At 42.1% G+C, this 26,248-nt stretch overlaps 2 protein-coding genes and 1 long non-coding RNA gene across 5 annotated transcripts in view; 2 read left to right on the top strand and 1 right to left on the bottom strand.

Annotated features, from left to right (window-relative positions):
* The window catches only part of APLF (aprataxin and PNKP like factor), a 74,800-nt gene that overhangs the window by 7,764 nt on the left and 40,788 nt on the right, over positions 1-26,248 (top strand). Inside the window, exon 1 of one of the 2 annotated variants that reach the window (XM_084901196.1) lies at positions 24,861-25,111. The exons of the other annotated variant lie outside the window; for it this stretch is intronic. Coding sequence (XP_084757322.1) covers positions 24,962-25,111 — 150 coding nt within the window. The 5' untranslated portion in view covers positions 24,861-24,961. Of the gene's footprint in view, positions 1-24,860; positions 25,112-26,248 lie in introns of those variants that run through there. 2 annotated transcript variants of the gene reach the window in all.
* Positions 433-19,066, bottom strand: LOC311631276 (uncharacterized protein; the record flags this gene model as incomplete). Of its 2 annotated transcripts, XM_084901226.1 has the most annotated exons (6): positions 433-683; positions 1,394-1,696; positions 2,213-2,515; positions 3,013-3,315; positions 7,589-7,695; positions 8,777-8,824. In XM_084901226.1, the coding sequence occupies 4 exons, from the start codon at positions 3,232-3,234 to the stop codon at positions 486-488; spliced, it is 1,026 nt and encodes a 341-aa protein (XP_084757352.1). In that variant the 3' UTR covers positions 433-485. The 2 variants fall into 2 exon arrangements, with proteins under 2 accessions (XP_084757352.1, XP_084757353.1); XM_084901227.1 differs by lacking the exons at positions 3,013-3,315; positions 7,589-7,695; positions 8,777-8,824 and adding an exon at positions 18,845-19,066.
* Positions 9,263-19,398, top strand: LOC311631298. Its single transcript, XR_014796545.1, has 2 exons — positions 9,263-9,375; positions 18,894-19,398. It is a non-coding gene; the product is annotated as an uncharacterized lncRNA (long non-coding RNA).

Raw genomic sequence — 26,248 nt, forward strand, 5'->3', positions numbered from 1 at the left:
ATGGAGTCAGTCATCTTGTGTGTTGGAGTGATGGTCAATTTGTATATTATTTTACTAGATAGGAAGATCAGATAGGATAGAGGCCTGGTGCACAGGTGGGAGCTGGCTGGTTTGCCCTGAAGGATGTCCCAGACCAGGGTGGGGGTTCCCTTGGGGTATGGGGTGGCCTGGGTAAGGGGCCTGTGGTGGTTTGCAGGCTGGACACACGCCTTGGAGACCCAAGTGGAGGCCCAGGGATCTGGGATTTATTTATCTTCTATAATTGAAACTTTATAGCCTTAAGTGGAGGCCAATGCTGGCCAGGGCAGACTGAAAGCTTGGCTTCCTCCATTGTCTGCGAAACCCAAGCCTCCTGCTTTCTCTGTTAATCTGCATACTCTCTCCTGATTGGCTGGTAGGTGTTGCTTGTGGATGTAGCAGATGCACGGTCAATTTGCATATAACTCTTTTATTAGATAGGATCATTCCACTTTGGTTTTGGGAGTTTAGTATCCACTTTCTCTGCTGTCATTTTTAACCTCTGATCCATTCAGTTCTGCTTCTAGAATTTTTCCCCAGGTTTCTGCATCCATTGGGCACATGGTTGTTTCTGATAGGAGAGTAGGCAAATCTATGTTACTGAATCTGCCACTTAGCCATCCATGTTTTACTTGACTCTTCTTGTCATTCCTCAGATGTATGTCCTGAAAGAGGTAAACAAGCATCATCACAGAAGGTAGTACGTTGTTGCCTGGTGAGTTGAGTTTGTTTGAAACCAGAGAAGCTGATTGACAGGATTGAAAAGAAGATTAAGTTTTTACATTGATATATACATGTACTACTAAATGTGTGTGTGTGTGTATGTGTGTAGATATACATGTATATGTTTATATGTATACAGTGTGAACCATAGAGTTTGCTGTGTTTTGGATAATGTGAAGTTAAAAGAAGTAGTCACTTTCCTTCAGGTCAACAGAGGAAAATGCCTAAATTTAAGATTGGGAAAATGTTAAAGGATGGATGGGAGACAGTGTGGTTTGCAGGAAAAGAATCATAATTCAACTTTAAGTTCAAAAGTCAACACACTCTGTATGTCTGTACGTCATTGTCTATATCACATGTGTCAAACACACGGCCCGCGGGCCAAATCCAGCCCGCCAGGCCTTGCAATGTGGCCCGCACCGCGCTGTCATCACTGCACTCCGCTGTCAGTTTATGACATTGTCAGTTTATGACTGTTCAGTAAAGCATTCGGCCCGCAATTTAGGCTGGATTTTAGATTTTGGCCCCTTCTCTGATTGAGTTCGACACCCCTAGTCTATATGAAATCATACCTCATCCAAGCAGAAAGAGTTTGGTTCAAATCTACCACCATATTGCTAATAACACTGCAGACCACAACAATTACACTTGCCTTCCAGGAATAACCGTTATTTTGGTCATCATCTACTTCTCTTTTGCAGTCAGCTTGTATAGCCTCACAATGAGGTTTCTGTAAGGAGTCATTGTTTCTTATTGGGTAGCATCCACTTTCTCTGCTGTCATTTTTAATCTCTGATCCATTCAGTTCTGCTTCTAGAATTTTTCCCCAGGTTTCTGCATCCATTGGGCACATGGTTGTTTCTGATAGGAGAGTAGGCAAATCTATGTTACTGAATCTGCCACTTAGCCATCCATGTTTTACTTGACTCTTCTTGTCATTCCTCAGATGTATGTCCTGAAAGAGGTAAACAAGCATCATCACAGAAGGTGGTACGTTGTTGCCTGGTGAGTTGAGTTTGTTTGAAACCAGAGAAGCTGATTGACAGGATTGAAAAGAAGATTAAGTTTTTACATTGATATATACATGTACTACTAAATGTGTGTGTGTGTGTGTGTGTGTGTGTGTGTGTGTAGATATACATGTATATGTTTATATGTATACAGTGTGAACCATAGAGTTTGCTGTGTTTTGGATAATGTGAAGTTAAAAGAAGTAGTCACTTTCCTTCAAGTCAACAGAGGAAAATGCCTAAATTTAAGATTGGGAAAATGTTAAAGGATGGATGGGAGACAGTGTGGTTTGCAGGAAAAGAATCATAATTCAACTTTAAGTTCAAAAGTCAACACACTCTGTATGTCTGTATGTCATTGTCTATATGAAATCTTACCTCATCCAAGCAGAAAGCAGAGTTTGGTTCAAATCTACCACCATATTGCTAATAACACTGCAGACCACAACAATTACACTTGCCTTCCAGGAATAACCGTTATTTTGGTCATCATCTACTTCTCTTTTGCAGTCAGCTTGTATAGCCTCACAATGAGGTTTCCGTAAGGAGTCATTGTTTCTTATTGGGTAGCATCCACTTTCTCTGCTGTCATTTTTAATCTCTGATCCATTCAGTTCTGCTTCTAGAATTTCGCCCCAGGTTTCTGCATCCATTCGGCACATGGTTGTTTCTGATAGGAGAGTAGGCAAATCTATGTTGCTGAATCTGCCACTTAGCCATCCATGTATTACTTGACTCCTCTTGTAAATCCTTGGTAGTATGTCCTGAAAGAGGTAAACCAGCATCATCATAGCAGATAGTAGGTTGCTGCCTGGTGAGATGAGATTGTTTGAAACCAGAGAAGCTGATTGACAGGGCTGAAAAGAAGATTAAGTGTTTACATTGATATACACATATACTACTAAATGTGTGTGTGTGTGTATAAATATACATGTATATGTGTATATATACAGTGTGAACCATAGAGTTTGCTGTGTTTTGGATAATGTGAAGTTAAAAGAAGTAGTCACTTTCCTTCTGGTTAACAGAGGAAAATGCCATAATTTAAGATTGAAAAAAATGTTAAAGGATGGATGGGAGACAGTGTGGTTTGCAGGAAAATAATCATAATTCAACTTTAAGTTCAAAAGTCAACACACTCTATATGTCTGTACGTCATTCTTTATATGAAATCTTACCTCATCCAAGCAGAAAGCAGAGTTTGGTTCAAATCTACCACCATATTGTTAATAACACTGCAGACCACAACAATTACACTTGCCTTCCAGGAATAACCGCTTTTTCGATCATCATCTACTTCTGTTTTGCAGAAAGCTCGTACAGCCAAGCAATGAGATTTCCATAAGAAGTCATTGTTTCTTATTATGTCAAACCAGCTCATGCATGTCATTGAAGCCCTGCAGAAACTCTGAATGTCCAGATGACGGAAAATGAATTCAATCACTTCTGGAGGCATCCATTCAACAAAGTTATCATCATTCATTTTTTTTTTTTCCTTCTCAGTATCCACAGAGTTCAGGTCTATACTGGAAACTCTTGAATTATGGTTCCTCTTGGAGTTATTCTGCAAAATAACTTGCTGTTTTAGTTAATTCTCTGAATAAGTAATCCAAAAGTCAAAGTTTAAAGTTAGTATCTTCAGATTAGACTATGGGTCCCACTGTGAGCCAAGTAAATTTTTAGGAATGATTTACAAAATTTTAACTTTCTTGACTTGAGCTTTTCAATCTGTAAAATGGGGCCAATAATGCTCCTCCTGTGTATGTTCTTGCTAGGATTAACAGGGAAAACGTGTGAATCATCTACCCTCACTTTTTTTTTTTTTTTTAATTTTATTGATTATGGTATCACATACTCAGCTGCCCCCTTCTCTCCAACTCCTCCTCTCCGCATGTGCTCACCGTGTCTCTGTACCTTAGGCTTTTACAGCTCCTCTGATTTTCCCTCTGGTTTTCTCTTTGCTTCTAGTTGTAGAATTTCCAGTCAGTCAACTTTCTTGTAATTCTGGATAATGTCCATTTTGTATTTTAGTTGTATTTTTGAAATTGTTGTGCGAGGCTGCAGTTAGGTGTTTACCTATGACACCACCTTAGTTTCTCCACCTAGCCTCACTTCTGAATTGCACATTGGAGATACTGGACAAATGTTACTTCTCTTCTTCTTGTTAATATTGTTAGTAAATGGGTTTGTTAGTAAACATTTGTCTTTCTACTTGCTCCCAAAGAACATTTTTTTAGAAAAAAGAAGCAATTTTTTACAGATTATGATTTATTGAGTTTAGTAGAAATGTCTATTGTGAGAACACATCCCAACTATTTATTGAAAGTACCTTTAAAAATATGTCGGCTTTAGCCGAAACCGGTTTGGCTCAGTGGATAGAGCGTCGGCCGGTGGACTGGGAGGTCCCGGGTTCGATTCTGGTCAAGGGCATGTACCTTTGTTGCGGGCACATCCCCAGTAGGGGGTGTGCAAGAGGCAGCTGATCGATGATTCTCTCTCATCGATGTTTCTAACTATCTATCCCTCTCTCTTCCTCTGTAAAAATTCAATAAAATATATTTAAAAAAAAAAAATATGTCGGCTTTAGCCGAAGCCGGTTTGGCTCAGTGGTAGAGCGTCGGTCTGCGGGCTGAAAGGTCCCAGGTTCGATTCCCGTCAAGGGCATGTACCTTGGTTGCGAGCACATCCCCGGTAGGGGGTGTGCAAGAGGCAGCTGGTATATGTTTCGCTCTCATCGACGTGTCTAGCTCTCTGTCTCTCTCCCTTCCTCTCTGTAAAAAATCAATAAAATATATTTAAAAAAAAAAATATGTCGGCTTTAATTCTGTTAAGCTCCTGAATACTCATTGTGGGAACTCATGCCTTGTTATTAAGGTCTTCACCTACAATTTGCAACTTAATCTTAAACCTGATGTATATTTTTAGTTTATATAAGAATTGTTTAGCAACTTGTACCTAATGGGTAGGTGCTCACATTGGACACAAATACTATCTGAGATGGATAAGACGTTGAGGTCAGGGTTACAGTGACACAAAATCTCAAATATTCAATTCCATGATAAGATGGGTGTTTTAGAAATGGCCTCTTGAAGCTATCCTACTTGCACAATTTATTATGAACCAGGGATAATAGTCACTGAGGCTATCAAGCACCATTGACTAAACTATGATATAATGTTTATTATTCAGTTAGGTATAGCATGTAACTAATGATTGTGGTGGTGAACTCACAATACAATATACAGATGATATATTATAGAATTGTACCCCTGAAACCTATATAATTTTATTGACAAATGTCACCTAAATAAATGAAATGAAATATTAAAAATAAGTAAACAGAAAACTAGTCTTGTACCATTACTTCTACCAATAATTATTATATTGAAAGTGTTTTGTATATAAATGTAATTATAAGTTAAAATAATGAGTAAAGGTAATCTGGGAGGAAACCAAGATGGCGATGTAGGTAAACAACTGGTTTGCGTCCTCAGACAACAATTTCAAAACTAAAACTAATATACAGGACGTCTGTCACCCAAAATTATGGGAAGGCTGGCTGAAAGAGAAAGGAGCACAAGCGCTGTAAAGCTAAGGAGCCTAGAGGAGTGTGCAGCAATCAGTGTTTACTGCACTGGATCATAGGGACATGGGAACTAGGAAACACAAAGACTTGGAAACACGGAAGGGCAGAGAAGGCTGACAGCATCCATTGCTGTTAGCCATGCCCCAGCCTAGTGACACAATGAGACCCTGCCCCACCCTGAGGTCCCACCCAGCACAGTCTACAGACCTGCCCAGGCATCACACAGCTGCTTTTGCATATATTGTAAATGGCCTCTATTGTGGCAGCTAAATGAAATGAACTGCAGATCCAGCAACAAAACCACCAAGTCCCAAGCAAACAGGAGAAAACTGTAGTTCTTGAGGTAGCTCCTGCTGGGTGGCCTCAGACAGTAGCTGAACTGCACCCCATTGGAGATCCAGAAACTAGTGGTCGGTGTGAGATGACACCAGATTTGACCTACTCTTATACGGGACACATTCAAGAGACAGACTCAGTGAGTACCAAAGCCCAATGGGAACAAGTCCTCCCCGATAAAGGTGTGTGCAGCACAGCAATTCTTCCATTATAGGCACAGCGGGTCCCCACAGCCAATTGGCCTGGAGGTCAATTCCTCTCAGTGACACCAACAACAATCAAGACTTAACTACAATAAGGGTGTACACACAGTCCACAAAGGGGTGCATGAAGAATGTTCAAATCAGGCAACTGTGAGGCTGACCCATTAAACCATATAGGACACCCAGGCCCACAAAGCTACCCTACCAACTCGGGGAAGTAGCGAAAATGCTGAAAAAAGAAAGAGATCTCAAAAGAAATGGAGGAAAACAAAAGACTGGATATAGAGTTCAAAACCACAGTTATAAGGTTTTTCAAGAATTTCCTAGAAAAGGCCGATAAAACTTAGCAAGATCCTCGAGGATATGAAAAAGAAATTAAACCAACTAGAAATTAAACGTACACTGACTGGAATTAAAAATATTATACAGAGACCCAAAAGCAGACTAGAAGAACGCAAGAAACAAGTCAGAGTTGGAATACAAAGAGGCAAAGGACACTCCTCTGCAGAAGCAAGAAGAGAAGAGAATCCAGAAAGTTGAAGATAGTGTAAGAAGTCTATGGGACAACTTCAAGCGAACCAACAGAATTATGGGAGTGCCAGAAGAAGAGAGAGAGAGCAAGACACTGAAAACCTATTTGAAGAAATAGTGACTGAAAACTTTCCCCACCTTGTGAAAGAAATAGACTTACAAGTCCAGGAAGTACACCGAATCCCAAACAAAAGGAATCCAAAGAGGACCACACCAAGACACATCATAATTAAAATGCCAAGAGCAAAAGACAAAGAGAATCTTACAAGCAGTAAGAGAAAAACAGTTACCTAAAAGGGAGCACCCTTACGACTATCAGCTGATTTCTCAACAGAAACTATTCAGGCGAGACGGGAGTGGCAATAAATATTCAAAGTGATGAATAGCAAGAACCTACAACCAAGATTACGGAGCAAAATTATCATTCAGAATTGAAGGGTAGATAAAGAGCTTCACAGATCAGAAAAAGCTAAAGGAGTACATCACCACCAAACCAGTATTATATGAAATGCTAAAGGCCTTCTTTAAAGAGGAAAAAGAAAAAAGTAAAGACAAAAATTTTGAACAACAAACACATATCAACAAGTGAATCTAAAAATCAAGTGAATTAAAATCTAAGGAACAGAATAAACTGGTGAATATAATAGAATCAGGGGCATAGAATGGGAGGGGATTGATAATTCTCCAGGGGAAAGGGGTGTCTCTGTGGGGGGTATGGGAAGAGACTGGACAAAATCATATACCTATGGATGAGGACAGTGGGGGGAGGGGAAGGAGGTAAGGGAAGAGGGTGTGGTGTGGACCAGGTGGAGGAGAGCTATGGGGGTTAGGGGGAAAAGAGAAACAATTGTAATCTGAACAATAAAGATTAATATTAAAAAATAATTATAATGAATAAAGGTGTTTTTTTTTTCCCTAACTGAAAAAAAAAGTTCAGTTTCAGCTAATTTACCTGAGGTGTATGGTGTAGGCTTCCAAAATCAGTTGAAAGAATGAGCTAGTTTTGCATATAAAGGCAGCTTATACTTAACATCAGTTTATTTTATTTGGCACTTCCTTCTATAATAGAGAGTGATGGTGTTAGAGAAGGGGTTTAAGGTACAGCTTAATACTTCTTTTAAATTAGCTCATGACAATTCCCCTTTCTAGCTGAGCTACTCACTATATGTTTCTGGACTTACCAAGGCCACAGTTGCTCCCTTTCAATTGGTTGTTTATGATCCTAAGTAACTATGGTGGTGAGAATTTTAAGGTCTGTATTCATGCATCAGAGGACTTCCTCTTGAAGCTTTGAGAAAGTAAAAAAACCACAGTTTTATGAGTCATCCCCAAGTTTTTGCCATGCAACCCCCCCCCCCCCCCCCCCCACACACACACACACACACCCTCATCATCAATACAAAGCAAAGCCAAACCACCATATGCTTGAAAACAATCTCCTATTAGGAGATCGTTACTTTTTTTTTTTTTTTTTTTTTTTTTACAGAGAGGAAGGGAAAGAGATAGAAAGCTAGAAACATCAATGAGAAACATCGACCAGCTGCCTCCTGCACACCCCCTACCGGGGATGTGCCCGCAATCAATGTACATGCTCTTGACCAATGTACATGAATCAAACCTGGGACCTTTCATTCTGCAGAGGGACGCTCTATCCACTGAGCCAAACCGGTTTCAGCGTGATCTTTACTATTAGTTACTACTTCCAGGATCTCACTGGGGAAGAAAAAGCGCCTTCTCTTTAGTTACTGCACAAGAGGCAGAAGAAGGCTTTTGAATTCAACAGTGTGTGTGTGTGGGGGGGGGGGGGGGGGGGAGAGAAGTGGGAGAGGGAAGGGTACCTTGGTGAGGTTCCTAAAACCCACGAGACATCTTTCTTCTTAGTCCAGTTTTTCCTGGATGCCTGGAAAACTGTCCCCTTTCTGCCTCTTCTTTAAGAACCAACCTGTGGAATCGCCTCTGGAGTTAGGGAAGGGCTCGCCCCCTTTCAGGTGTCACTCTGAGGGAGACGGATCCGGAGACAGGACGGACGTAACCGCGGGCACCTCCGGCTCTCTAGATGCCCCCCACCCTGTCCATTCCCAGCAAGTTGGAAGAAATATCCCCGTCTCCCATCTGAGCCACCCTTCTTGCGTGCCCCACCCCCATCTGAGCCACCCTTCTTGCGTGCCCCATGCACATCTGAGCCACCCTTCTTGGCGTCCCCCATGCACATCTGAGCCACCCTTCTTGCTTGCCCCACGCAGGCTGCAGCTGACAGCTCAGAGAACACAGTTGACAACAACTCTGAGCACTGCTTTCACTTCAGCTCTGCGCCTCAGAGCGGAGGCGGAACTGGCACGGGGGCTGCGGAAGCGAAACAATCAGCTTACCAGATCAATGGCGCCGGCACCTGAGGCGATTTGAATCCTCCGCCTACTGAATCCAAATTCCAGAATTATCCTGGCCCCGCCCACTCTGACTCCGTGGCGTAAGAGGAGCGCGCATTGCCTTATGGGATTGGTAGTTTTACTAGGGCACCATCCGCGGGGCCAGGCAGGAGAAGGACGGCGCTGCGGACTACAAGGGCCGGCGTCCTCCTGGCCAGGTGGGCGGTGGGAGGGGGAAGGGGACGTCTCACTCCGGGGCTGTAATTGGTAGTTGGAGTCCAGGCGAAGGAGGAATACCCGATTGTGTCAGTGGTCTGACCGGAGAGGCGGGACTTGGCACTATCGCTGGGGCCCAGTTGCGGGAGAATTGGACTTAGCCCGGCCAATTCCAGCTCTCTCCCCGCCCCGTGTTTATCAGGGAGCCTATCCAAGCTTCGCACGTTTCCCGGAATGCGGAAAAGGCTGCGGGGACCTTGTCTTTGGGGAGGGGCCTGGTCCTCGCCTCCACGTCCGGGGGCTTTGAGCTGCAGCCGCGGGACGGCGGCCCCCGGGTGGCCCTGGCGCGCGGGGAGACGGTGATCGGCCGCGGGCCGCTGCTGGCAGTAAGTGTGGCGAGGGCGCGGCCTGACCCAGAGCCCCACCGCGAACCTTCTGGCTTGTGAGGCCCTTTCCCGGCCCTGATCCGCGCCGGCCAGCCACGTCTGGATTTTAAAAGTTTGGGGGCAGCACGTTTCTCACTCAACTTGAATCAACTAACACAGGTTTCCCTTTTCTTGCCTTTAAAAAGCACGAACTTGTGTTCTCATCATGATAATCTCATCCGGTGGTCTGCAAACGGTGGCCCTGGGACCAAGGCCAGCCTGTTTTGGGATGGGCCTGTGTCCTAAGAATGGTCCTTAGGTTTTAACATGGAAAATGTAAACAAACAAAGGACCTGTTAGCCTTTCTGAAAATAATTGCAACAAGGACTCTGGCTATTGCCTTTTGGCTTGACAAACCATAATATTTACACTAGTATCTGGCTCTTTATAGAAAAGTTTGCCAATCCCTGAATTTATCTTTTGAAGTTTTTGGCCTGTTTCCTGTGACTGATGGCAACACTTTTATTGTGATAGTCTTTCAGTAGCCAAGTTCTTTAATCCTTTAAAACCCATTATCATTATTATCCTTATTGTTCAGATGAGAAGATTGATTTGTAGATCGGTTATTTAAAGGCCACAGGTAAGGTTTTGGACACAAAGTGGCACTAAGCTGTTTAATCGCCACCCTCTTTGGGATGTTGAAGAATTAGAAAAGTGGTTTGTTGCATTCTGAAACTTTGTAGCTCTCCTCAATATGTACTAGTACATGCAAATTTTCTTATGAGTCAACACTTATGTTTTAGTGCCCACTTTGTGCAACACATTTTGCAGACTCTAGCGCTGTGGGGCATACACATATGAGACATGGGTTGATGCCGTCCAGTTTTCTCTTGGACGGTGGAGACAAACCTGTGTCAGTGAGCTAATGCCAGGGAGTAATGAGTATGGACTGTTGTCCTGGTTAACCTCCAGTGTCTAAATGGAGCCTTTGGTATTAGCCTCAGAACCTTCCTCCAAGCAGGAAAAGTAAGAAGGAAGTCAGTCCTAAAGGTATGTGTGTGTGTGTGTGTGTGTGTGCATGTATGTGCATGTATGTAGTAAGGCTAAGTAAGAAAGTTGAAATTCACCTGTTGTTTATTTTTTTTTTTAACCTGGCAAGTAATCACTGAAATGTTTAAATAACATTGATACTTTTTGCCACAATTTATTAAGCTGTACAAACATTTGAAGGAACTAACTGCCCAGAGGTTTGTCCTCTATCTCCCCTTTTCTCTTCCTTATTTCCTATATCTATCACTCCCTCTTCCTCTCTCACTCTCTTTATATCTAAGTTAGGAAATTAGCAGAGTACGTACTTCATCTAGATCTTTTGACTCTTGACTAATGCGTTTTGATTTGCTTAACAAATTATATCATCAACTCAGAGTTCTTTGGATCTAGTTAAAAGATGGATGAATTTTAGGGATATATTTTATAAATACATAAGTTGCAGTCTTTCATCATTTTTAGTTTGATTATTTGTCTTATAGGTTTGTTGTTGTGATATGAGCCTATTTGGCTTCTGTTTTTGAAAATGGTAAGGAGTAGAAAGTAATTTTTATCTGGTCTGAATTTTGCTTTTCCTTTTCAAAGAAAATCCAGGGATGGGATTCTATTGCCAAATTTGGCAGGCATTAGAAGTGCTTATGAACAATATTCTACATGCATTGAAAGGAAAATGTGAAGAACTAACAAATCATCTGTGGTTTTTAAGATTTTGGAGCTGACTGACACATGTTTCTTCTCTGTAGTGGTTAAAACTCAACATGAGGGTTGCTTTTTCAAATAGTAGCCATTCCAGTAAGGTTGGGTTTGTTTTTTACTTTTTTTTTTTTTTTTTTTTTGTAGTATGAGAGAGCAAAGACTTAATTTAAGTGGAAAAACTCAGGAAGTTAATTGTAAATTCACATCTATCTGAAATGATCTATAATAAAAGTATAATATGCTAATTAGATGGGAAATCTGAACGACCTTCTGGATGTCATTCCAGACATCCTTTTGGATGAAGCCACAGCAGCAGGGGCTGAGGCAGAGTCGGTGAGGGGCAATCAGGCAGGCAGGAGAGCAGTTAATGGCGATCAGTCAGGCATGCGAATAGTTAGGGGCAATTAGGCAGGCAGGCAGTCTAGCAGTTAGGAGCCAGCTGTCCTGGATTGTGAGAGGGATGCTCTACTGCTGGGTTAGGCCCTCAGAATCAGGCCTAAACTGGCAGTCAGACATTCCCCAAGGGGTCCCAGATTGTGAGTGGGTGCAGGCCAGGCTGAGAGACTCCCCCCCCCCCTTTTTCCATGTATGAATTTTATGCATGGGGCCTCTAGTTAATAATAAAAATGATTTTTTGAACTGTTTTAATTAGCCACATTGTTTTAGAGACAAGTTTCACAAAACTTTATGGCCACACAAGCATAAAGGTTTATAAAACAGTCTTGGTAACAAGGATGTATATGTCTTTACAGTGGCAGGAAAACCCATATATAACAGAACTGAGTGAAATTTAATTTCCTGTGCTCTTTGCTTTAGTGTGAGTCTTCAGTGAACCCAAGGTCTTTGTTTACTTTACTTTGCTAGGTTGGAATTATGTTTAATGATCCATACAAATTAAAAGCTTTTACAGCAAGGATGAATCTCCAGGGAATTATCCTGATAAAAGCAGTCAATCCCAAAGGTTACATATTATTTTTTATTTACCTAACATTATTGTAATGACAAAATTATAAAATTAGAGGACACTCTAGATTAGTGGTTGCAGGGGTCAGAGAAAGGGGGGAAGGAAGCAGGAGGGATTTTGTGGTGATGGAAGTGTTTGTATCTCTACCTTATCAGTGTCAATATCTGATTGTGTTAGTGTACTCTAGTTTTACAAGATGTTACTGCTTTGGAAAAGTGAGTAAATGCTATGAGAGATCTTTCTGTATTGTATATTTCAACCACATGGGATCTACAACTATTTTAAAATTTTTAATTAGGAAAATGTTTTACAATACAGCATCTGAAGGAACAGAGTACCTTTAGGTGAAACTATTTGCTTTATGGTTTTTCTTTTATAAAAGATGATTAGTTAGTATACTCTTAAATGAAAACTACTGGCTTATTTGTTTGTGTGTGTGTTTTTTTTTAATATATATATATATGTTTTTAATTTAAATTCTTTATTGTTGGAAGTATTATGTATGTCTCCTTTCATCCCCCCCCCCCCCCACTTGACCTCTCCCTGGCTGCTCCCACCCCCCAGCACATGCCATTGCTCCCTAGTGTCTGTGTCCATTGGTTATGCTTATCTTCATCCATACAAGTCCTTTGGTTGATCATTACCTGCCCCCTCCCACTCCCCAACTTCCATCTTTCCCTCTGAGGTTTGATGGTCTGTTTGATGCTTCTATGTCTCTGGATCTACTTTTGTTCATCAGTTATTTTTATTGGTTTCAGAGAGGAAAGGAGAGGGAGAGAGAAATAGAAACATTAGTGATGAGAGAGAATCATTGATCAGCTGCCTCCTGCATGGCCCACACTAGGGATTGAGCTCACAACCTGGGCAAGTGCCCTGACCAGGAATCAAACCATGACCTCTTAGTTCATAAGTTGATGCTCAACCACCGAGCCATGCCAGCCAGGCAAAACTACTGTTTTTGATTTAAAAAATTTCTTATTCTGTTTTCATAGCAGGAATTAGATGACATTCCTTTTTGATCTATTTTCCTCCAGGGAAATAGGACAGCACCAGATATCTATCTAGTGAGATTCCCTGAAGTAATTGAATCGACTGCTTTAATTAAAAAGAGGAGGTCCCCAGTTGGTGGAGGAGTCATGGATATTAGCGTGGACTCTTCAAGTGGCATCAGTTTACCACTTGTAAGAATGCTGTAAGTGTCCCAGAAAGTTTCTACAAAGTAACTGCTCCTCATTCTGGCAACTCTATACTGTCCCTGCATGTTGCGGAATCTCACTGGCTCTCTTGGAATGCTAGTCCTACCTTGTCCAACAAGGTTTATTCCTAGGGTGTGCCGGGCCAAGCATTCCCAGCTGCTAGCTTTTGCTCCCTTTCTTAATTATTGAGCCCAGTCCATGTCTGACACATGGTCTGGTTTTTCCTGTTCTGTGTCTCAACCTTTCACTCTTCCAGTCCTCAAAAAAGAGTCTATTTGTTACTTAGGGTGAAAAGGATATAGAGTTTGGAAGTGCGTTTTAACAAAGAAGCAGTGCTACCCAATGTTAAAGCTTAAGGAGCAACATTCATGTATTAACATTCTTCCTATTTTGTTGACTAATATTTTAGTAAACTCAGAAAATAGTTGATGAATATATACTAGAGTCAGATGGGAGGGATAAAATAGAAACAAGTCTTTACTCTCAAGAAACTTAAAGTTTAATAGGTATGAGAGACATAGACGCAAGTAACTAAATGAGTCACAACCTCAAGTGGGACTGAGGTAGGCAGGCAACTTGAGTGAGTGAACTGGAAGTAAGACTTCTTCAGTATGTCAGTGATTATGAAGTGTTAGAATAGGTAGAATTTTGGTCAGTGGAAAGTGGGTAGTAGGGAGGGAAGGTCCCTTTCAGACTAAAATAATGTATGATTTCAGCCTCTAAGGTTTGAAAGTGTAGGCATATTGGATAATTGGATAAGTGCTGACTAAATTGTGGGATAATCATTACAACAATGATCGCATTAAATTTTTACAGACATTTCTTTTATAGCATTTATTCATTTTCTTTCTCTCTTTTTTTAAAGGCTTTGTTTTGTGAAGCAGTTTTAGGCAGAATTGAGTTGAAAGTAGAGAATCCCATCTACCTCTGCTCCCCCTCAGCCCTACTTCTCAGCCTCCCCCCCTATCAACATCCTGTACCACAGTGGTATGTTCTATGAACTTATATTGTCATGTCATTATCGCCCAAAGTCCATAGTTTACAGTAGGGTTCAGTCTTTTTGTACATTCTGTGGGTTTTAACAAATGTGTAAAGACATGTATCCACCATTGTATTATAGTACCACCCAGAATAGTTTTACTGTCTGGAAAATCCTCTGAACTCTGTCTATTCATCCTTCCTTTCCCTCCCAGCCCTTGGCAACTACTGAACTTTTCACTGTCTCTATAGTCCTACCTTTTGCAGAATATCATATCATTGGAACCATGCAGTATGCATATGTAGACTTTTCAGATTGGCTTCTTTACTTAGTAATATGTACTTAAGGTTCCATAGCTTTTCATGGCTTTTTAATGATGAGTCATATTCCACTGTCTGGATGTTGTACAGTTTATCCATTTACCTACTGAAGGACATCTTGGTTACGTCCAAGCTTGACAGTTATGACTAAGGCTGTTTTAAACATCTATGCATGGGATTGTATGGTCAGAATGTATTTAGTTTTGTAAGAAACTGCCAACTGTCTTCCAAAGTGGCTGTTCCGTTTTGCATTTTACCAGCAATGAATGAGAGTTCCCATCCCAAATCTTCATCAGAGTTTGATATTGTCAGTGTTTTGGCTTTGAGTCTTCAATAGGCATGTAGTGAATTACTTTTCTTATGTATATCAAAAATATCATCTGCCACTTTTTTCGTGTCTTCATACTTCTGTATGAGCTTCTTTCTCTGGTAACTTGATTCTGTAGGTGATATTTTTAAAAAAAGCTTTGAAGATGATTCTGTTATGAAACCAGAGTCCCACACCACTTCTAGACACACTATGAGGGATGCTTAGCACAGAATAGGTCTTTAAGAATGGTCTGCTGAACTGAACTAAATAAGTAACAATTAATAAACTTTAATTTACCAAAGTCTCAAATGAGGATTTATTTTTATATTTTTAATTTAATAAATCTTTATTGTTCAGATTATTACAATTGTTTCTTATTTCCCCCCAGAGCTCCCCTCCACCCGGTTCCCTCTGCCCTTACCTTACCTTTCTCCGCCACTGTCCTCATCCATAGGTGTACAATTTTCGTTCAGCCTCTTCCCATTACCCACACATCCCTTGCCCCCTAAGATTTATCAATCAACTCCCATTCTGTGCCCCTGATTCCATTATATTCACCAGTTTATTTTGTTCCTCAGATTTTTAATTCACTTGATTTTTAGATTCACTTGTTGATAGATATGTATTTGTTGTTCATAATTTTTATCTTTACTTTTTCTTTTCTTTTCTTTTTTTTTTCTTTTTCTTTTTTTTTTTTTAAATATATTTTATTGATTTTTGTACAGAGAGGAAGAGAGAGAGATAGAGAGTTAGAAACATCGATGAGAGAGAGTCATTGATCAGCTGCCTCTTGGACACCCCCCACTGGGAATATGCCTGCAACCAAGGTACATGCCCTTGACCAGAATCGAACCCTGGGCCCTTCAGTCCCCAAGCCGACACTCTATCCATTGAGCCAAACCGGTCCCGGCTATCTTTACTTTTTCCTTCTTCTTTGTCTTCTTAAAGAATACCTTTCAGCATTTCATATAATACTGTTTTGTTGGTTATGAACTCCTTTAGTTTTTTCTTGTCTGTGAAGCTCTTTATCTAACCTTCAATTCTGAATGATAACTTCACTGTGTAGAGTAAACTTGGTTGTAGATTCTTGCTATTCATCACCTTGAATATTTCTTGCAACTCCAGTCTGGCCTGCATAGTTTCTGTTGAGAAATCAGGTGACAATTGTATGGGTTCTCCCTGGTAGGTAATTAACTGTTTTTCTCTTGCTGCTTTTAATAATCTTTGTCTTTTGCTCTTGGCATTTTAATTATGATGTGTCTTGGTGTGTTCCTTTTTGGATTCCTTTTGTTTGGGATTCTGTGTGCTTCTTAGACTTGTAAGTCTATTTCTTTCACCAGGTTGGGGAAGTTTTCAGTCATTATTTCTTCAAATAGGTTTTCAGTATCTTGCTCTCTCTTCTTCTAGCACCTTCTTAATTCTGATGTTGGTATGCTTGAAGGTGTTCCAGAGGCTTCTTACACTATCTTCAACTTTTTGGATCTTTTTTCTTTTCTCGTTGAGTATTTTTTGCTTCTTTGTATTTAAAATCTTTGGTTTGATTTTTGCATTCCTCTAGTCTGCTGTTGGGTTTCTGTGTAATATATTTTATTTCAATCAGTGTATGTTTAATTTCTAGTTGGTCCTTTTTCAAACCCTTGAGGGTCTTGCTAAATTTATCGGCCTTTTCTAGGAAATTCTTGAAAAAAATTATAACTGTGGTTTTGAATTCTATATCCAGTCATTTATTTTCCTCCATTTCTTTCGTTTGGGATGTTACTTTGTCTGCCCATTTTCGCTGCTTTCCTGAGTTGGTAGGGTAGCTTTGTATGCTAGCTTTTCTATATGGCCCAGTGGATCAGCCTCCTCAGTCACCTGAGGGGAACACTCTTGGAGCACCCCTTTGTGATCTGTGTGTACAGCCTTGTTGTAGTTAAGTCTTGATTGCTGGTATTACTGGGAAGATTTGACCTCCAGGCCAATTGGCTCTGAGGATCAGCTGTGTCTATGCCGGGAGACCTGTGCTGGAAATAGCCTTATAGCAGGGGTCTTCAAACTACGGCCCGTGGGACACATGCGGCCGGCAGAGGAGTCTGATCCGGCCCGCCAGGTTTTTTGGGCAGTGAGCGCAGCCGAGGTGTTACAGTAGGAATTAGTAGTTCATATAGTCCGGCCCTCCAGCTCTCTGAGGGACCGTGATCTGGCCCCCAGTTTAAAAAGTTTGAGGACCCCTGCCTTATAGGACCAGACTTGGAAAATTGCAAAAGCTTCTGTGCTCAGATTGGATGAGGCAGAGTCTCAGGGCTGAGAAGACAGTCTTGGCTTCCCATCAGCCCTGCCCTTGTGCTCACACCTCCAAACCTCTGCCTTCCATACTCCCCTGAGTTTCCACCTAACAGTCCAGATTCCCTCAGGCTACCCCAGAACTGGAGTTCATTGCAGTCAGAGCTGGGGTTCAGTGCAGTCAGGAGCTTCCAACTCCCTTCCACTAGGGAGAGCTAGCAGCAACCTCAGCAGTCAATCTTGTGAGCCATCAAATGAATGCTAAATCAGCTCTGGTGGCTATGTCCTGCCATTCTCTGGCTGTGCTGTGGGACTATTGGCTAGGGAGGCTAGCCATGCCCCCAAGTACATGTAGTATACCAAGGACTCACTGAAAGCTGGAAGTTGGAAATAGGAGCTGAGGAGGCCTGGTGATGCTGCATCCACCATGGAGCTTGATGGGGAGCAGCTATTGGTGCCACTGGCTCTGGAGTCGGAGGGCCTGCGCTTCCAGCCTGTCACCCACAAGTTCCCTTGGGGCATGGGGTGGCCTGGGTGAGGAGCCTATGGTGGTTTGCAGGCTGGACACAACCCAAGTGGAGGCCCAGGGATCTGGGATTTATCTATCTTCTATAATTAAAACTTTGTAGCCTTAAGTGGAAGCCAAGGCAGGCCAGGGCTGCAGAAACTTGGCTTCCTCCATTGACAGGGGCAACTCAAGCCTCCTGTTCTCTCCAGCTCCATGGCTGCTGCCATTTTTGTTGGGATTTATTTATCTTCTATAATTGAAACTTTGTAGTCTTAAGTGGAGGCCAAGGCTGGCCAGGGCAGGCTGAAAGCTTGGCTTCCTCCATTGCCAGTGAAACCCAAGCCTCCTGCATTCTCTGTGGCTGCAGCCATCTTGCTTGGGTTAATTTGCATACTCTACTGATTGGCTGGTAGGTGTAGCTTGTGGATGTAGCAGATGCACGGTCAACTTGTGTATAACTCTTTTATTAGATAGGATCATTCCAGTTTGGTCTTGGGAGTTTAGTATCCACTTTCTCCGCTGTCATTTTTAATCTCTGATCAATTCAGTTCTGCTTCTAGAATTTCCCCACAAGTTTCTGCAACAACTGGGCACATGGTTGTTTCTGATAGGAGAGTAGGCAAATCTATGTTGCTGAATCTGCCACTGAGCCATCCAAGTTTTACTTGACTCTTCTTGTCATTCCTCAGATGTATGTCCTGAAAGAGGTAAACAAGCATCATCACAGAAGGTAGTATGTTGTTGCCTGGTGAGTTGAGTTTGTTTGAAACCAGAGAAGCTGATTGACAGGATTGAAAAGAAGATTAAGTTTTTACATTGATATATACATGTACTACTAAATGTGTGTGTGTGTGTGTATGTGTGTGTGTAGATATACACGTATATGTTTATATATATACAGTGTGAACCATAGAGTTTGCTGTGTTTTGGATAATGTGAAGTTAAAAGAAGTAGTCACTGTACTTCTGGTTAACAGAGGAAAATGCCCAAATGTAAGATTGGAAAAATGTTAAAGGATGGATAGGAGACAGTGTGGTTTGCAGGAAAAGAATCATAATTGAACTTTAAGTACAAAAGTCAACACACTCTATATGTCTGTATGTCATTGTCTATATGAAATCTTACCTCATATAAGCAGAAAGCAGAGTTTGGTTCAAATCTACCACCATATTGCTAATAACATTGCAGACCACAACAATTACACTTACCCTCCAGGAATAACCGCTTTTTCGATCATCATCTACTTCTCTTTTGCAGACATCTTGTATAGCCAAGCAATGAGGTTTCCATAAGAAGACATTGTTTCTCGTTGTGTCAAACCAGCTCACGCATGTCATTGAAGCCCTGCACAAACTCTGAATGTCCAGATGACGGAAAATGCATTCAATCATTTCTGGAGGCATCCATTCAACAAAGTTATCTTCATGCATTTTTTTTTTCTTCTCAGTATCCACAGAGTTCAGGTCTATACTGGAAACTCTTGAATTATGGTTCCTCTTGGAGTTATTCTGCAAAATAACTTGCTGTTTTAGTTAATTCTCTGAATAAGTAATCCAAAAGTCAAAGTTTAAAGTTAGTATCTTCAGATTAGACTATGGGTCCCACTGTGAGCCAGGTAAATTTTTGGGCATGATTTTAAAAATTTTAACTTTCTTGACTTGAGCTTTTCAATCTGTAAAATGGGGCCAATAATGCTCCTCCTGTGTATGTTCTTGCTAGGATTAACAGGGAAAACGTGTGAATCATCTACCCTCACTTTTTTTTTTTTAAATTTTATTCATTATGGTATCACATACTCAGCTGCCCCCTCCTCTTCAGCTCCTCCTCTCCGCACGTGCTCACCGTGTCTCTGTACCTTAGGCTTTTACAGCTCCTCTGATTTTCCCTCTGGTTTTCTCTTTCCTTCTAGTTGTAGAATTTCCAGTCAGCCAACTTTCTTGTAGTTCTGGATAATGTCCATTTTACATTTTAGTTGTATTTAAAATATATATATATTTTATTGATTTTGCACAGAGAGGAAGGGAGAGCGATAGAGAGTTAGAAACCGATGAGAGAGAGTCATCGACCAGCTGCCTCTTGCACACCCCCTAGTGGGGATATGCCCGCAACCAAGGTACATGCCCTTGACTGGAATCGAACCGGAATTGAACCCGGGACCCTTCAGTCCCCAATCCGACACTCCATCCATTGAGCCAAACAGGTTTTGGCGCATTTTAGTTGTATTTTTTAAAAAAATATATTTTATTGATTCTGTACAGAGAGGAAGGGAGAGAGATAGAGAGTTTGAAACATCAATGAGAGAGAGTCATCGATCAGCTGCCTCCTGCACACCCCCCACCGGGGACATGCCCGCAACCAAAGCACATGCCCTTGATCGGAATCAAACCTGGGACCCCTCAGTCCCCAAGCTGACGCCCCATCCATTCATCCAAACCGGTCTCGGCTTTAGTTGTATTTTTGAAATTGTTGTGCGAGGCTGCAGTTAGGCGTTTACCTATGCCACCATCTTAGTTTCTCCTCCTAGCCTCACTTCTGAATTGCACATTGGAGATATTGGACAAATGTTACTTCTCTTCTTCTTGTTAATATTGTTAGTAAATGGGTTTCTTAGTCAACATTTGTCTTTCTACTTGCTCCCAAAGAACATTGTCTTAGAAAAAAGAAGCAATTCTTTACAGAGTATGATTTATTGAGTTTAATAGAAATGTCTATTGTGAGAACACATTCCAACTATTTATTGAAAGTACCTGTAAAAATATGTCGGCTTTAATTCTGTTAAGCTCCTGATATTAATTGTCTGTAGGAACTGATGCCTTGTCATTATGGTCTTCACCTACAATTTGCAACTTAATCTTAAACCTGATTTATATTTTTAGTTTATATAAGAATTGTTTAGCAACTCGTACCTAACGGGTAGGTGCTCACATTGGACACAAATACTATCTGAGATGGATAAGACGTTGAGGTCAGGGTTACAGTGACACAAAATCTCAAATATTCAATTCTATGATAAGATGAGTGTTTTAGAAATGGCCTCTTGAAGCTATCCTACTTGCACAATTAATTATGAACCAGGGATAATAGTCACTGAGGCTACTATAATGTTTATTATTCAGTTAGGTATAGCATGTAACTAATGATTGTGGTGGTGAACTCACAATACAATATACAGATGATATATTATAGAATTGTACCTCTGAAACCTATATAATTTTATTGACAAATGTCACCTAAATAAATGAAATGTTAAAAATAAGTAAACAGAAAACTAATCTTGTACTATTACTTCTACCAACAATTACTATATTGAAAGTGTTTTGTATATAAATGTAATTAAAAGTTAAAATAATGAATAAAGGTAATCTGGGAGGAAACCAAGGTGGGGATGTAGGTAAACAGTTGGTCTGCCTCCTCGCACAATAATTTCAAAACTAAAACTAATATACAGGATGTCTGTCACCCAAAACAATGGGAAGGGTGGCTGAAAGAGAAAGGAGCACAAGCGCTGAAAAGCTGAGGAGCCTAGAGGAGGTTCAGCAATCATTGTTTACTGCACTGGATCATAGGGACATGGGAACTAGGAAACGCAAAGACTTGGAAACACAGAAGGGCAGAGAAGGCTGACAGCAGCCATTGCTGTTAGCCATGCTCCAGCCTAGTGACACACTGAGACCCTGCCCCACCCAGCACATTCTACAGACCTGCCCAGGCATCACACAGCTGCTTTTGCATATAAATGGCCTCTATTGTGGCAGCTTAATGAAATAAACTGCAGATCCAGCAACAAAACCACCAAGTCCCAAGCAAACAGGAGAAAACTGTAGTTCTTGGGGTAGCCCCTGCTGGGTGGCCTCAGACAGTAGCTGAACTGCACCCCATTGGAGATCCGGAAACTAGTGGTCAGTGTGAGACGACACCAGATTTGACCTACTCTTATACGGGACACATTCAAGAGACAGACTCAGTGAGTACCAAAGCCCAATGGGAACAAGTCCTCCCCGATAAAGGTGTGTCCAGCACAGCAATTCTTCCATTATAGGCACAGCGGGTCCCCACAGCCAATTGGCCTGGAGGTCAATTCCTCTCAGTGACACCAACAACAATCAAGACTTAACTACAGTAAGGGTGTACACACAGTCCACAAAGGGGTGCACGAAGAATGTTCAAATCAGGCAACTGTGAGGCTGACCCATTGAACCATATAGGACACCCAGGCCCACAAAGCTACCCTACCAACTCGGGGAAGCTGCGAAAATGCTGAAAAAAGAAAGAGATCTCAAACAAAAGAAATGGAGGAAAACAAAAGGCTGGATATAGAGTTCAAAACCACAGTTACAAGGTTTTTCAAGAATTTCCTAGAAAAGGCCGATAAAACTTAACAAGATCCTCGAAGATATGAAAAAGAAATTAAACCAACTAGCAACTAAACATACACTGACTGAAATTAAAAATATTATACAGAGACCCAAAAGCAGACTAGAAGAATGCAAGAAACAAGTCAGAGTTGGAATACAAAGAGGCAAAGGACACTCCTCTGCAGAAGCAAGAAGAGAAGAGAATCCAGAAAGTTGAAGATAGTGTAAGAAGTCTATGGGACAACTTCAAGCGAACCAACAGAATTATGGGAGTGCCAGAAGAAGAGAGAGAGAGCAAGACACTGAAAACCTATTTGAAGAAATAGTGACTGAAAACTTTCCCCACCTTGTGAAAGAAATAGACTTACAAGTCCAGGAAGTACACCGAATCCCAAACAAAAGGAATCCAAAGAGGACCACACCAAGACACATCATAATTAAAATGCCAAGAGCAAAAGACAAAGAGAATCTTACAAGCAGTAAGAGAAAAACAGTTACCTAAAAGGGAGCACCCATACCACTATCAGCTGATTTCTCAACAGGAACTATTCAGGCCAGACGGGAGTGGCAATAAATATTCAAAGTGATGAATAGCAAGAACCTACAACCAAGATTATCCAGCAAAATTATCATTCAGAATTGAAGGGTAGATAAAGAGCTTCACAGATCAGAAAAAGCTAAAGGAGTACATCACCACCAAACCAGTATTATATGAAAGGCTAAAAGGCGTTCTTTAAAAAAGGAAAAAGAAAAAAGTAAAGACAAAAATTATGAATAACAGACACATATCAACACGTGAATCTAAAAATCAAGTGAATTAAAAATCTGAGGAACAGAATAAACTGGTGAATATAATAGAATCAGGGGCATAGAATGGGAGGGGATTGATAATTCTCAAGGGGAAAGGGGTGTCTCTGTGGGGGGTATGGGAAGAGACTGGAGAAAATCATATACCTATGGATGAGAACAGTGGGGGGAGGAGAAAAAGGTAAGGGAAGAGGGTGGGGTGTGGACCAGGTGGAGGAAAGCTATGGAGGGTAGGGGGAAAGGAGAAATAATTGTAATCTGAACAATAAAGATTAATGTTAAAAAAATAATGATAATGAATAAATGTGTTTTTTTTCCCTAACTGAAAAAGTTCAGTTTCAGCTAATTTACCTGAGGTGTATGGTGTAGGCTTCCAAAATCAGTTGAATGAACGAGCTATTTTTGCATATAAAGGCAGCTTATTCTTACTTAACATCAGTTTATTTTATTTAGCACTTCCTTCTATAATATAGAGTGATGGTGTTAGAGAAGGGGTTTAAGGTACAGCTTAATACTTCTTTTAAATTAGCTCATGACAATTCCCCTTTCTAGCTGAGCTACTCACCTATATGTTTCTGGACTTACCAAGGCCACAGTTGCTCCCTTTCAATTGGTTGTTTATGATCCTAAGTAACTATGGTGGTGAGAATTTTAAGGTCTGTATTCATGCATCAGAGGACTTCCTCTTGAGGCTTTGAGAAAGTAAAAAAAACACAGTTTTCTGAGTCATCCCCAAGTTTTTGCCATGCAAACCCCCCCCCCCCACACACACACCCTCATCATCAATATAAAGAAAAGCAAAACCACCATATGCTTGAAAACAATCTCATATTAGGAGATCATTGCATTTCTTTTCCTTTTTCTTTTCTTTCTTTCTTTCTTTCCTTTTTTTTTTTTTTTTTTTTTTTTTTTTTTTTACAGAGAGGAAGGGAAAGGGATAGAAAGCTAGAAATATCAACGAGAAACATCGACCAGCTGCCTCCTGAACACCCCCTACCCGGGGATGTGCCCGCAACCAATGTACATGCGCTTGACCTAAATCAAACCTGGGACTGTTCAGTCCACAGACCGACACTCTACCATTCACTGGGCCAAACCGGTTTCAGCGTGATCTTTACTATTAGTTACTACTTCCAGGATCTCACTGGGGAAGAAAAAGCGCCTTCTCTTTAGTTACTGCACAAGAGGCAGAAGAAGGCTTTTGAATTCAACAGTGTGCAGGGGGGGGGGGGGGAGGGGGGGCGGGCGGGAGGAGTACCTTGGTGAGGTTCCTAAAACCCCACCAGACATCTTTCTTCTAAGTCCAGTTTTTCCTGGATGCCTGGAAAACTGTCCCCTTTCTGCCTCTTCTTTAAGAACCAACCTGTGGAATCGCCTCTGGAGTTAGGGAAGGGCTCGCCCCCTTTCAGGTGTCACTCTGAGGGAGAAGGATCCAGAGATGGAACAGACCTAGCCGCGGGCGCCTGCCAGCTCTCTGGATGCCCCCCACCCTGTCCAGACCCCGCAAGTTGGAAGAAATGACCCCGCCTCCCATCTGAGCCACCCTTCTTGCTTGCCCCACGCAAACTGCAGCTGACAGCTCAGAGAACACACTTGACAATAACAACTCTGAGCACCGCTTTCACTTCAGCTCTGTGCCTCAGAGTGGAGGCGGACCTGCCGCAGGGGTTACGGAAGCGAAATGATCAGCTTACCTGATTCACAGTGCGGGCTCCTGAGGCGATTTGAATCCTCCGCCCACTGAATCCAATTCCCAGAATTTACCTGGCCCCGCCCACTCTAGCTCCTCCTTGCTGACTGATTTAGCGTTGACGTAGAGAGGAGCGCGCATTGCCTTTTGGGATTGGTAGTTTTATTAGGGTACCATCCGCGGGGCCAGGCAGGAGAAGGACGGCGCTGCGGACTACAAGGTCCGGCGTCCTCCTGGCCAGGTGGGCGGTGGGAGGGGGAAGGGGACGTCTCACTCAGGGGCTTTAAAGGATAGTTGGAGTCCCGGCGAAGGGGAAATCCTTGATGGTGTCACTGGTCGGAGTGGAGAGGCGGGACTTGGCACTGGCGCTGGGGCCCAGCTGCTGGAGAACTGGACAAACCCGTCCTATTCTAGCTCCCACTCCGCCCTGTGCTTTTCCTGGGCGGGTCCAGGCTCCACGCTGTTCCTGGAAGATGGAAAGGGCTGCGGGGACCGTGTCCTTGCGGAGGGGCCTCGTCCTCGCCGCCATGTCCGGGGGCTTTGAGCTGCAGCCACGGGACGGCGGCCCCCGGGTGGCCCTGGCGCCCGGGGAGACGGTGATCGGCCGCGGGCCGCTGCTGGGAGTAAGTGTGGCGAGGGCGCGGCCTGACCCAGAGCCCCGCCGGGAACCTTCTGGCTTGTGAGGCCCTTTCCCGGCCCTGATCCGCGCCTGCCGGCCACGTCTGGATTTTAAAGTTTGGGGGCAGCACGTTTCTCACTCAACCTGAATCAACTCACACACGTTTCCCTTTTGTTGCCTTTGAAAAGCACGGACTTGTGTTCTCATCATGATAATCTCATCCGGTGGTAGGCAAACTTGGCCCTGGGTCCAAGTCCAGCCTGTTTTGGGATGGGCCTGTGTCCTTAGAATGGTCCTTAAGTTTTAACATGGAAAATGTAAACAATCAGGATCTGTTAGCCTTTCGGAGAATAATTGCAACAAGGACTCTGGCTATTGCCTCTTGGCTTGACAAACCACAATATTTGCACTGGTATATGGCTCTTTAAGGAAAATAAAAAAGTTTGCCAAGTCCTGAATTTATCTTTTAAGTTTTTGGCCTGTTTTGTGTGAGTGTTGGCCTCACTTTTATCGTGATAGTCTTTCAGTAGCTAACCCTTATGGGGTGTGTAGTGGTCCAGGCATACCAAGTTCTTTAATCCTTTAAAACCCATTATGCTTATTATCCTTATTGTTCAGATGAGAAAATTGATTTGTAGATCAGTCATTTAAAGGCCACAGGTAAGGTTTTGGACACAAAGTGGCACTAAGCTGTTTAATCGCCACCCTCTTTGGGATGTTGAAGAATTAGAAAAGTGGTTTGTTGCATTCTGAAACTTTGTAGCTCTCATTCGCAATATGTACTAGTACATGCATATTTTCTTATGAGTTAACACTTCTGTTTTAGTGCCCACTTTGTGCAACACATTTTGCAGACTCTAGCGCTGTGGGACACACACATATGAGACATGGGTTGATGCCGTCCAGTTTTCTCTTGGACGGTGGAGACAAACCTGTGTCAGTGAGCTAATGCCAGGGAGTAATGAGTATGGACTGTTGTCCTGGTTAACCTCCAGTGTCTAAACGGAGCCTTTGGTATTAGCCTCAGAACCTTCCTCCAAGCAGGAAAAGTTGTGAGAAGGAAGTCAGTCCTAAAGGTATATGTGTGTGTGTGTGTGTGTGTGTGTGTGTGTGTGTGTGCGCGCGCGCGCATGTATGTAGT

Source organism: Pipistrellus hanaki, assembly GCF_964339955.1.
Source record: "Pipistrellus hanaki genome assembly, chromosome: 12".
In the NCBI taxonomy this organism is placed as follows: Eukaryota; Metazoa; Chordata; class Mammalia; order Chiroptera; family Vespertilionidae; genus Pipistrellus; species Pipistrellus hanaki.